At 30.8% G+C, this 12,934-nt stretch overlaps 1 protein-coding gene across 1 annotated transcript; it reads left to right on the top strand.

Annotated features, from left to right (window-relative positions):
• Positions 1-2,898: 2,898 nt before the first annotated feature.
• Positions 2,899-8,265, top strand: LOC148938913 (uncharacterized). The gene is made up of 3 exons (XM_089107463.1): positions 2,899-3,452; positions 5,428-5,494; positions 8,131-8,265. The coding sequence occupies exons 1-3, from the start codon at positions 3,291-3,293 to the stop codon at positions 8,220-8,222; spliced, it is 321 nt and encodes a 106-aa protein (XP_088963589.1). The 5' UTR covers positions 2,899-3,290; the 3' UTR covers positions 8,223-8,265.
• Positions 8,266-12,934: the final 4,669 nt, after the last annotated feature.

Genomic DNA, 12,934 nt, shown 5'->3' with positions numbered 1-12,934 from the left:
CTATCCTGGGCACTATCCCTTTTAATTTCCAATCGAATGAGCCATTTTTGAAGTTTCTACGACAACGCATTCAATAAAAACCTTATATGCCCCCAGGGCATAACTTAAAACCCTTGCCCCGAGGGTTTTGGGGGAGTGTCCTCCTCAAAAATATATTTTCTGTGTGGAAATCAACTACGCTGAACAAGATGGCTATCTCAAAATTTTGATTGGATGTGTTTGGGGGAATGATGGGCTTGGGCGGGGGGAGGGGGCTAGTTGCCCTCCAATAACTTTCGACTATTAAAAAGGGCAATAACCACTCCAATTTCCAATCGAATGAGCCCTTTTCGAAGTTTCCACGACAACTCCTTCGATACGAAGTGCCCGGGTTTGGGGAAAGAAGAAAAAAGAAATAATACATTGTGCCCACATCGTTCTTTACTTAGGCAGCGCTATCGCGCTGCCTATGATAGGGAACCAGAATTTGGTCATCTCTGTGGACAGTATAATATAATGCCTGCAGCTGGATTGCCTTATTTTTATACACTGTTTTTTTTTATGTACACCTATCATAATGGGTGCCTTCCAGACTGTTTTACAGGAATATTTTGGGAATAGTCGAATGTTCATTGTCAGGGAACTCGGACAAGCAGAGATATGGAGGTTCCTCGTCTAGTTTCAAGTAGGACTTCTTTTTCAGTTATTTATAGAGGGGCGAAGCTATGGAATAAGCATATCCCAATTTCCAAGGAATTACTCATTAGTCAATTTAAATCTGAGTTACATGTGAGGTTGCTTGGTAAGTATACCTTGGAAACAGATTGATATTGATGGAATTAGAAATGATAACAAATGCATAGATTTTTTGGTGTACGGTTTCACCATTTTGATCGTTTAAAATCTCTCCTTAGTTGCCGCACTGAATTGGGGAGTGTAACATTAAAAAAATTGTCTTTTTTACACTGAAAGTAGAACAAAACACTTATACCGCCCATTTTACGCGCATCGATTGAGTCAGGTTTTTCAATAATCATTGGGGTTGTACAAGACTTTTCCATTGAAAAGTAATAGAACAGTGAGAACATGTCGATATTAAGTAAGAAAAGTAATTTATTCCAAATTAAAAAAAATGAAGAATTAATATAATTTTTCAATAGTCTACTAAATGGGTAAATACAACAAAAAAGAGTTGTATTCATATGTGAATCCAACAAAAATATACAAATACAACAGATCCTAAAAAGCATAATGTACTAGTAATCATAAGAAGCTTAAGGTATTAGTAATCTAATAAGCCATGTCCCAACCATTAATATAACAGCTTTATACTTCAAATTTTCATTACGTTACATCTTTATCAATTTGCCAGGTGATCATTGAAGCTCGGTATCCATTCTTAATTAACTTCTAATATAGCAAAGTGCCCCTTAACTGGGATTAAAACAGAGATGAGGTAGAAAAGCCGAAATACCTCCCTTGGAAAAGCTTTAGGCACTATTTGAGACACAAAATTGTCATTGCCATCACTGGATGTTTCACATGTTTTACAACTATTGCTGAAAGTTTGATTCTCATAATTCTTCTAGTTTCCAAGATAGCAATCCATAAACCCTTTAGAATTTTTAGACATTTTAGGAATAAAGTCGAAGAAATTAGTTCCGAATAAAAGATATATCATTTCCAGTGGAGTGACGTAGAGACATTTGACGAACTTGAAAAGACAGTATCTAACATGATATGAAAGTTCCAACGTAATGCCCCCAGCTTTTTATGGAATGTTGCATATATGCCTTTTCGGCAATCTTACTTCACAAACCATCTTTTGATTTAGTTTCACATATCCCTCAGTTTTTTTCCTGATAATTTCAACTTAATTCACTATTCTGTTCGTGAGATATTGTGTCTATGCCATTCTGAGAACCTAAACCAACTTCTTTTGATTTAGCTCAGTTGCTGAAACAGTAATATTTGTTAAAGCATTGAAAGTTTTATCTTAATACCGTAAACCATTGATGAAAAGACTTTGCTGCATTCCTACGTAATACCTTTAGCTTTACCTTGGATATTACGCTGATGCCCTTTTTACGATCTGGATGAACCTAAACTCATTTTCAACAGTAGCATACCAATATTAGTAGTTCCATCCCTGAAAGTTTCAGTTTAATATCATATGCTGTTGCTGAAATATTGACATAGTGCCTTTTGATTTACTTCAGCATCATTAAAAACATGTTATGAAAGTTCCAACGTAATACCCCCAGCTTTCCATGGGATGTTGCATATATGCTTTTTTGGTAATCTTACTTCACAAACCATCTTTTAATTTAGTTTCTCATATCTCTCAGTTTTTTTCCTGAAAATTTCAACTTAATACTCTATTCTGTTCCTGAGATATTGCGTCTAAGCCATTCTGAGAACCTAAATCAACTTTTTGTACTTTAGCTCAGTTGTAGAAGCTGTAATATTTGTTAAAGCCCTGAAAGTTTCACCTTAATTCCGTAAACGATGGATGAGAGGACATTGCTGTATTCCTATGTAATACCTTTAGCTTTACATTGGATATTACACGGATGTCCTTTTTACGATCTGGATGAACCTAAACTCTTTTTCAATATTAGTAGCAATATTAGTAGTTGTATCCCTGAAAGTTTCAATTTAATACCATATACTGTTGCTGAAATATTGCTGATACGCCCTTTTGTCAGTCTGCATGCACATACTGTTTCTTTATTCTTTTCTTTTATTTCTCACAACCGTGACTTACATACCCATAGCCTTTTTTAAGACCGAGGATAAAACACGCCTCCCTTTTGAAAAAAAAAATCACTGTTAAACATTGGACAACTTGTATAACTTATAGCCCTTGGCCCGAAGGTTCTGGTGGGGTATCTCACACTAAGAGGCATAGTGATTGGAACGCTCTATCATTTTCAGCAAAATGGTTACATCGAATATTTTTATGCCTTTTAAGGGAAAGTAGCTAAAGGGGCCGTGGGAGGGGCGGCTGGTTGACCTATCGCTTTTGAGTCTTAAAAAGGACACTCGAAATTTCATTTTCTGTTTGAATGAGTCACATCAGAAGTATCAACCACAATTTCTTCCATAGGAAGCGGTCTAGAGAAAAAAAAAACAAATACTAAAAATGCACAGAACCTGAAAACTCAGTTCTATTTTGCTGCTAATTATTATCAATTCTCTTGATTAATGTATAATATAAAATAAAAAATTGTTGAACTTGTTTAATAAGCTTTAGTGTTTTTTTTTTTTTTTATGTCAATTTTATTTATATTTTATTTTAGACGTTGAAGATGTTTTACCAAGTCACAATGAGGAGGTCTTTGGCGTTCCAAACCTTCTTTTGTTTCCTAAACGTGAAGATGTTCCTTTGGGTAATTTTCCTGAGTTTTCAGGACCTCTTAAACTTCAACCTGACACCCAGGAATCATACGGAACAGCTTGTGACTGTCATGGTATATTTAAATATTTTTTTTTCCTGTAGAATCAAGTGTGTTGGATTATAGGTTATGTGAAAAAAAAACTGTGACGGATAAGGGGACGATATTATGAATTTAGATTAATCTGAAGAGGGAGTTTTTTTCTTTTCTTATCTCATTGCTGTAAATGCTAAACCTTTTTTTTGTCTAGGAAGAACGTTTCAAATCTTCACTTGAAAGAATTTTGGCAAAGTTTGTTTTCTAATAGCTAGAAAATAAATCTGAAAACTGGCATTTAAACTTTCTACAAATCAAGACTTGAATTCGTTTATTATCATTCGATTTCACGATGATAAATTATGATTTGGAAAAAAACACAAACTAGTATCTACTGCCTACCAAAGATTTTACTATATTTTATAACATACTTTTAATATATATTTTCTTATATAATCTATTTTATATTATAAAGGATTAATTTTACTAAACTCAAACAAAAATATAAAATAATTTTGTTGAGTTAAGAGTCGTGTTTTTTTCCAATTTTAGCAAAATGAGGTTTATTGAACTTACATCTTCATGAAGAAAGTCATGCATGAAATTCTTGAGAGCTTAAATGAAAAATAGAAACTTTAGACAAGCCTTATGTAATGTTGATGAATATGCTCATTAATGGAATGAAACAGGTGACAAATGTTTGCCTGAAAAATGTATTATTTGTTTTTATTTTCATCATTACGAAATTTATTTATGTTATTTTTTCTAAGCCGTTTTAGTATGGATTAAATTAAACAATACTATTTGTGTCAAGATTAAAAATTGTTGACAAGTTTCTCCAACATACAAATAGCAACCAAACTATGGATTCTTGTAGAGAAAAAAAACAACAAAAAAACAAAAAGATAATTTTTTTTCATAAAAAGACTATGTCATGTCAATAAAAACGAACAGAAATTAATTTTAAAATCTTTTTCCTCAAAACTGGTTTTTAGAAGAAAAGTAAAGATCTACATTAAACCAAAAATGAGCAGAATCGAAGTAAAATATATTCCAAGCACAATATCCGTTAGTATTTCTGTAAATAATATTATTAAGTTCCAGTTGTATCCAAGTATTTATGAGCTTTGAAAATCCCGTGTCCCGACTGCTGATTGGTTATTTTTTCTATACATGTTATAATCAAGTTCCAAGTGCTTCCAATAAATTACAAGCCTTAAAAATCACGTGTTTCTGACTTTTGATCGCCTTTTTTTGTGCCCAGTATTGATTGGCTGATCACGTATTTTTATATATAATATAATCAAGTTCCAATTGCTTTCTACAGTCTTGCTATCTGAAACTGTCTTTTTCACGGGTGAAAGCCAAAACAAGATGTGAAAAAAGCGTAAAATTAGAATATCGGTGCATGAGGTGCATATCGGTGCACATCGGTGCTGTTGATCGGTGAACAATGACATGCATTTTGATTTTGTTATTATTCTCAAAAACAAATTACTTTCATCAATTCTTTTTGGATCCCAGGGAGTTTGTGTACACCTTACATGAAACTTCTGCTTTAATGAAATAACTATTCTGAAAATTAATTACGGTGTCAAAACAATTCAAAGTTAAGTAATAAAGGAACTCAGAATTAGTACTAGCTCTTTGTAAATACAATTATGTAAAAAAGGAGGGAATATTTTTCAGACCACATCTTTTATTTGTTCTTGTTGTTTTGCTCAAAATATCAGCAAAGAAAGACAAACTCTTAGACCATTAGACCCACCTTTTACCTAAAGTGTAATTAATTGCAAGTACAAATTTTTCTTTTTTTTTCTCGACAGAGGGATATTTTTACTATTTGAATTGCAAAATGTGTAAAAAAAATTAAAGAGTTTTATTTTTCTAATGCTTATAGCAATAAACTTGAATCTGTTCTAGCCTCTCGTTTTGCTATTGTTATTTTTCTTAATCTGTTTTTCCCATACCCTTTTAGGTTTTTTATCAACCCCTTCATTTTATTTTATTGTAGGAGTTGCAGATACTTCCAGCAGATACTACCAGCAAAACATTAGAGATTTTCACTTCAATAATGCTTAGTGAGTTTGATTTTTTTTGCGAGCATCATTACTTCAGGATATCTTAATATAGCGTTTTAGGTTTTTTCTATTCCCTTTATTTTATTGTAGGAGTTGCAGATACATCATCAAGTAATACCAATGCGCTTGTGGAAGCTTCAAATTCTTTTATTGACTTGCTTAGGAAAAAGTGCAGCAAAGACTATGGGTGTAATATATGCAATAAAAGATTTCACTTCCTTTCAGAATTGGAAAGGCATCAAAGAATTCAAACAGGAAAAAAACCATTTGATTTTGATCTATGCCGGAAGAGCTTTTCTCAGCTAATTCATTTGAATAGACATCGACTATTGCATACAGGTGAAAAACCGTTTAAATGTGATGTATGTCAGAAGAGTTTTTCTCGATGGTACTCTTTAAAAACACACAAAAGACTGCATTCAGGTGTGAAACCGTTTAAATGTGATATATGCAAAAAATGTTTTTCTCAGTCCAGCCAGTTTCATAGGCACAAAAAAGGGCATAAGAGGGAATTTTCAATTTAAGTCGAATCTTAGCTGTCATCTCACAACCCATTCTTGGGGAAACCCCGCTAGTTTGTGGTTTATAATAAAAACTTGTTACAGAATAGGGATTTTCATAGATGGCTAACTCAATTAATGCTATCATTGTAAACCGAAGACTGGTATTGCTAAAAGACACTAGGTATATAGGAGTGATGTTATTATATACATGGTGGTATATAATCAATTTCCAACTGCTTCTAATGATTTACCAGGTTTAAGAATCACGAATTCCGACGGCTGATCGTTTATTCTTTCTACGTATAATATAAATAATATAATATAAACAATCTATAATATTATAATATACAATAATATATAATAATAATATAATATAAATAAATATAAACAATCCATAGGGTAAACTTCAGATTTATAGGGTAAACTTGATCTCATCTCCGTAGCAATTCTTGTGCATGAAAACTTATCGATTAGAAAGAGAAATATTTGCATAATTATAAAAATATCCAAATGTTTAGTTTGTAATAAAATTATTTTTTGAGTATGGAATTGAAGAAAAACTGAAAAATCTGCAGTGTTCTAAGAATTATTATCAGTATTTCAAAGCATCCAACAATTTACCCAGGAAGACAAGGCAACGCTCGGGTTGATGTACACATCTTTAGCATCACAAAATAAAGATGAAGCGAATGAAAAGGTTAAAGAAAAAGGATGAAAAGAGTAATAACACTGCAGAAAGAGTATTGAATAGTTCGTGCACTTTGCATTGGATCTTTGTGTTGAGTTTCCTTAACGATTTTGTTATCATCATTCAAAAGTAGCAATGATTACTTACAAAGGTAAATGCTAGGTAAATCTTGACTTTTTTTCTGAATAGCAACATTTATATCAAATAAACACAGGAAGGTATGTTTGTAAATTGCAGATGAAGTAAATTGCAGAAATCTAGCAGCAAAAAAGCAACAAAAATGAGACAATTCTCAAGCATAAAGATTAATATACCTGCTTTTGTAAATATTTATAAGAGTATGTTATACTAAATAACTTGAAGACACCTTAGTACTCTTAGTTGATGTAGCTGCTAGTATATTCAAGGCTGTACCTCTGTAAAAATATTTGAAATGCACTAAATTGTGTAAATAATTTAAAGTATTCAACTTCAAAGCGTTTTGTAGTTGAATTTAAAAGATTCCATCCAAATATCTGTTAGTACTGAAGAACATGGGAGGTTTTTGCTAGAGAAAAAATAACCAAAATTGGACATCTGTATTATATATGAGTATGTGTTTTTAAAGTCCATAACTGAGACACTAGTTTAATTGGGGCTATTCCAACTTTACACTCGAAGGCACCCAACTAAAAAAAAAACCGAATATTTCACTGGTTTTGAACCTCTCTCACCCCTCAACCATCCCTTCTTCTGGTCTGATCACCCGTTCTCTGATTGTGTCACTGCTTTTTTTTATTCCTAATTGCGTTTGAAATGTAGATTACTTTGTGTGATTGCAAGAGTACCTTTTTTAGATTATTCATTGCAAGAATATATCTTAAAATTATATCTATGATTTTGTATTTTAACTTTTGTGTTTTTTTCCAAATAAGTTACTGGCCATTGATTATTGTTATTTGTTTTATAGTTAATTGTTAACTATATGTTATTGTTATTTTATTGTTATTGTTATGTTATGTTATATGTTAAATATATGTTATTTGTTATATGTTTTATAGCATCACCTTATTAAATTGTTATTATGTTTGTCTGATTAAAATCTTCTTGCTACAAGATCGCTGTGTATACTGGATATGAGTCTTCTAGCTTCTTCATAAAAAATATAACTTGGTGACCGGACCTTGGCAAACGATAGTACAGTACTGCCAAATTAACCCTGAGGGAAGCTTGTGAATTTGCTGCCCTTATAATCTACTGAATAGTTTATTTGTTTTAAATTCATTAATTGATTCGTTCGTCTTGGGGAATAATTTTGTTTGTTTTTGGAACTAATCGAAAACTTGAACACTGACAAAAAAAAGCAAAAAAAAATAGTTCAATTGATTCTTTTTACATTTTTTTCACTTTTTTCGTAAATTTCTTTGTATATTCTTTAAATTTATATACAGTATTTTCTATTTTAGTTGCGAGACATCAAACAAGGCTTCCAAGACGAAATAAGGCTCTTGATATTTCGAATCGAGCTGGACACAGATTTTTATTTGTCAGTGTTTAGAGAGAAAGAAAAAATAGTAAATAGAAACGTGATTTTAGCAACGATTTCCACTTTGGCGGGTATCCGCTAATGGATTCTATAGTTGGATTGGTTATTATACGTACTCGGGAGAAATAAAAGTTAGTCTAGTAAAACTTAGAAAAATTCCGACTGTATATGTAGGTCCATGACTTTAGTTTTGACCATGTTGATCTTCATACCGGATAGCTAAGAGAAACATACTTTTTCATTAGGCATTGCTTGGGCAGCTGCTGGATCAGCAGCAAGAGCAAAGATGTCATCCGCGTAGTCCAGGTCAGACATGTTAATGTCCTATCCCATAATGACACCATTAAAATTCGAAAGTTCTCTATCTAGAACCCAATCTGTACAATAGCTAAAAAAGACGGAGAATATACACCCCCTGTTTTGCATGTAGACATGAAAAGTGGATTACGATATAATGAATCGAAAGTTTTTTTTTTTATTTTGAAGCCGATGGCTTTTTGGTAAGGTAATATTTTGAAGTGATATTGAAAAAAAGAAAGAAATGAAGGATTAGGAGTTTCAGGTGCCTGGTATTTCTAAATAAATATAAAGACGACAAACGTGTCTGGCCATAGATAAAAAAATTCATGAGTACAAATTTTACACAGCTGGAAATTACAACACTTACTAATTGCACACAACTATACAGGCAGTTTCAATGGACTATCTATAGGAGAAACCACCAAATAATACCACATCACTTAAATATTGGCTCGCTCTTCGCATGCAAACTAAAAAGAAAAACATAGCAATATACAATGCAAATTTATATATTAATAATTTGTAATACCAACTTTTATTATTAATCAAGCTACTCCTTGCTACACAATAAAAAAACAAATAAATTATACTATTCATCTTCAAAATTTTCTTCTCAGTCACACATTTGTTCATGCTTACTCCAGCAATACACCAATGTGTTATTTTAAAACAGTAGATATAATAAACTACGCATAGTGTAAGCTCCTTTCACTTCAAAACCCTACGTATACCTTTTACTGAGGGATGGTTTGGGTGGGGGGAGTAGTAAAACTACAATCATAAAAATTGGTAATTTAAATGTATTATTTTCTAGTCCCACTGAAAGGTTTCAGAATGATTTGGGCTAATTAAGCACCCAAAATCAAACATACCTCCCCTTTTTTATGGTAAAAACAAAATGGAAATTGAAACTTTGTTTGTAAAACTTGCTAGCATAGTGAAACCTATTAATAATGTCGTTGTGATGTTATTCTCAATCTAGCACTTCTAACCACGCAAAACTCATGTAACCCCCATATTTAACCTTAGTGTTACAATCTAGCCTCGTCAAAATCACCATTTAGTGACTTGCACTTAATTTGGAAATTACAATGTTATAAAACTTTGCAAAATACTGTTATAATTTTTTTATAGCTCCATTTATTTGTGTTTTGTTGTTTAATATTCACTTTTTGCTACCGTATCAATTAAGGGCTTTCCAATGCAAAAATTACTATACTCTTTGGTCCATTCTATACCTTAGCATGGGAACAAACTTAAAACTTGCATTAGATTTAAATCTTTTGTGATTTTGTTTTCATGTTTTATAATTCGTCGTGTCAACTTTTATTATTGAGCCTACTTCTTCTCACAACAAAATAGACAATAGAAAGCAAATATGATACCAAGAAAAGAGTAAAAAAAGAATAAAAACACTAATTCTAAAAAGGGGGAAAATAACCAGAATAGAGTGAATTAGAATAATAATAGAAAATTTAATACATTTAAAAATAATTAAACTAACCCAGTTAACTAACAAAATAAAGCAATAAAATATTAAAAATGTTAAAGTAGTCTAAATGAAAATGTTTACCCGCTGAAATTTTCATAGTTTAAAAAGTATATTACACAAAAAGATAAATTAATCAATGATTCTAGTTTTCGGAGGAAAAATGAATAATTAAGCAGGAGCAGGTAAGTTTTCAGAAGAAAAACTTAATAACGTAGAACTTGTTATCACTGACGAAAAAATGGTTACTTTAAAGACAAATTTGATAGTAATAAGTAAAAGCTTGTGAATATTGACGAAAATGTTTTTAACTCAAAGAGAAAGTTTTTAATTGTGAAAGAAAAATTTGCTACTTCTGACAGAAAACTTACAATCCAACACGAAAAAATATTACTTCTAAGGAAAATTTGGTATCTTTGACAGAAAATTTATTAGTCTTGCCAGAAAATTTGTTATTCGCTGATGAAAAATTGGTACTTCTAAGAGAAATTTGATAGTTGTAACTAAAACTCTGTTAGTATTAAGGAAAAATATTTTACTTTGATGAGAAAACTTGTTAGTGTTAAGGAAAACTTGCTACTTTTGACAGAAAACTTTTTATCATGAACGGAAAAAAATTATACTTCTAAGAAACATTTGACAGTTTTAAGTAGAAGTTTGTCAGCATTTAGGGAAAAGTTGTTACGTTGAAGAGAAAATTTGTTAGTGTTAAGGAAAACTTGCTACTTCTGACAGAAAACTTCTTATCATAAACGAAAAAATTGTTACATCTAAGAAAATCTGGTATCCTTGGCAAAAAACTTGCTACTTCTTACAGAAAACTTGTTACCACTGACGAAAAAATTATTACTTCCAAGAGAAATTTGATAGTGTTAAGTAAAAGTTTGTTAGTATTAATGTAAAAGTTGTTACTTCGGGGAGAAAATTTTTTAATGTTAAGGAAAAATTGCTACTTCTAACAGAAAACTTGTTATCATAAGCGAAGAAATTGTTATTTCAAAGAAAAATTTGGTATCCTTGACATGGAACTTTCTACTTCTTAAAGAAAACTTGTTAACACTGACGAAAAAATTGTTACTTCTAAGAGGTATTTGGTAGTTTTAAGTAGAATTTTGTTAGTGTTGAGGAAAAAGTTGTTACTTCGAAGAGAAAATTTGTTTTAGTGAACGAAAACTTGATACTTCTGACAGAGAACTTGTTATCATAAACGTAAAAATTGTTACTTCTAAGAAAAATTTGGAATCGTTTGCAGAAAACTTGCTACGTCTTACAGAAAACTTGTTATCACTGACGAAAAATTGTTACTTCTAAGAGAAATTTGATAGTTCTAACTAAAACTCTGTTATTGTTAAGGAAAAAATTATTACTTTGATGAGAAAATTTGTTATTGTTAAGGAAAACTTGCTACTTTTGACAGAAAACTTTTTATCATGAAGGGAAAAAATTATACTTTTAAGAAAAATTTGATAGTTTTAAGTAAAATGTTGTTAGTATTGAGGAAAAATTTGTTACTTCGAAGAGAAAATTTGTTAGTGTTAAGCAAAACTTGCTACTTCTTACAGAAAACTTGTTATCATAAACGAAAAAAATGTTACTTCTAAGAAAAATCTGGTATCTTTGGCAGAAAACTTGCTACTTCTTACAGAAAACTTGTTATCACTGACGAAAAATTGTTACTTCTAAGAGAAATTTGATAGTGTTAAGTAAAAGTGTCCTAGTATTAAGGTAAAAGTTGTTACTTCGAGAAAATTTTTTTTAGTGTTAAGGAAAAATTGCTACTTCTAACAGAAAACTAGTTATCATAATCGAAAAAATTGTTATTTCTATGAAAAATTTGTTATCTTTGACAGGGAACTTGCTACTTCTTACAGAAAACTTGTTATCACTGACGAAAAAATTGTTACTTCTAAGAGATATTTGATAGTTTTAAGTAGAAGTTTGTTGGTATTGACGAAAAAGTTGTTACTTCGAAGAGAAAATTTGTTATAGTGAAGAAAAACTTGATACTTCTGACAGAAAACTTGTTATCATAAACGAAAAAGTTGTTACTTCTAAGAAAAAATTGGTCTCTTTGGTAGAAAACTTACTACTTTTTATAGAAAACTTATTATCACTGATGAAAAATTTTTAATTCTAAGAGAAATTTGTTAGTGTTAAGTAAAAGTTTGTTAGTATTAATGTAAAAGTTGTTACTTCGAGGAGAACATTTTTAGCTTTAAGGAAAACTTGCTACTTCTGACAGATAACTTGTTATCATAAACAAAAAAATTTTACTTCTAAGAAAAATTTTGTATCTTTGGCAGAAAACTCGCTACTTCTTACAGAAAACTTGTTATGACTGATGAAAAATTGTTACTTCTAAGAGAAATTTGATAGCGTTAAATAAAAGTCTGTTAGTATTAAGGTAAAAGTTGCTACTTCGAGGAGAACATTTTTAGTGTTCAGGAAAAATTACTTCTTCTAACAGAAAACTTGTTATCATAAACGAAAAAATTGTTATTTCTAAGAAAAATTTGGTCTCTTTTACAGAAAACTTGCTACTTTTAACAGAAAACTTGTTATCACTGTGGAAAAATTTTTACTTCGATGAGAAAATTTGTTAGTGTTACTTCTAAGAAAAATATGGTATCTTTGACAGAAAACTTATTATCATAGACGAAAAAGTTGTTACTTCTAAGAATAATTTCGTATCTTTGACATAAAACTTGCTACTTCTTACAGAAAACTTGTTATCACTGACGAAAAATTTTTACTTCTAAGAGAAATTTGATAGCGTTAAGTAAAAGTTTGTTAGTATTAAGGTAAAAGTTGCTACTTCAAGGAGAACATTTTTTAGAATTAAGGAAAACTTGCGACTTCTTACAGAAAACTTAATATCGTAAAAGAAAAATTGTTACTTCTAAGAAAAATTTGGTCTCTTTGACAGAAAACTTGC

The sequence above is a fragment of the Artemia sp. Qi Xiang Cuo genome, unplaced genomic scaffold (genome assembly GCF_049724085.1).
Source record: "Artemia sp. Qi Xiang Cuo unplaced genomic scaffold, ASM4972408v1 HiC_scaffold_32, whole genome shotgun sequence".
Classification (NCBI taxonomy): Eukaryota; Metazoa; Arthropoda; class Branchiopoda; order Anostraca; family Artemiidae; genus Artemia; species Artemia sp. Qi Xiang Cuo.
The sequence above is the reverse complement of the archived record's forward strand: the minus strand, read 5'-3'. Positions and strand labels throughout refer to the sequence as shown.

What these genes read in the sequence shown, in the direction of transcription:
- LOC148938913 (XM_089107463.1), top strand. Translation starts at nt 3,291, where the DNA reads ATGTTTTACCAAGTCACAATGAGGAGGTCTTTGGCGTTCCAAACCTTC. An exon ending in AACAGCTTGTGACTGTCATG is followed by an intron (nt 3,453 to 5,427) that starts GTATATTTAAAT and finishes ATTTTATTGTAG; the next exon opens with GAGTTGCAGATACTTCCAGC. An exon ending in TTTCACTTCAATAATGCTTA is followed by an intron (nt 5,495 to 8,130) that starts GTGAGTTTGATT and finishes TTTCTATTTTAG; the next exon opens with TTGCGAGACATCAAACAAGG.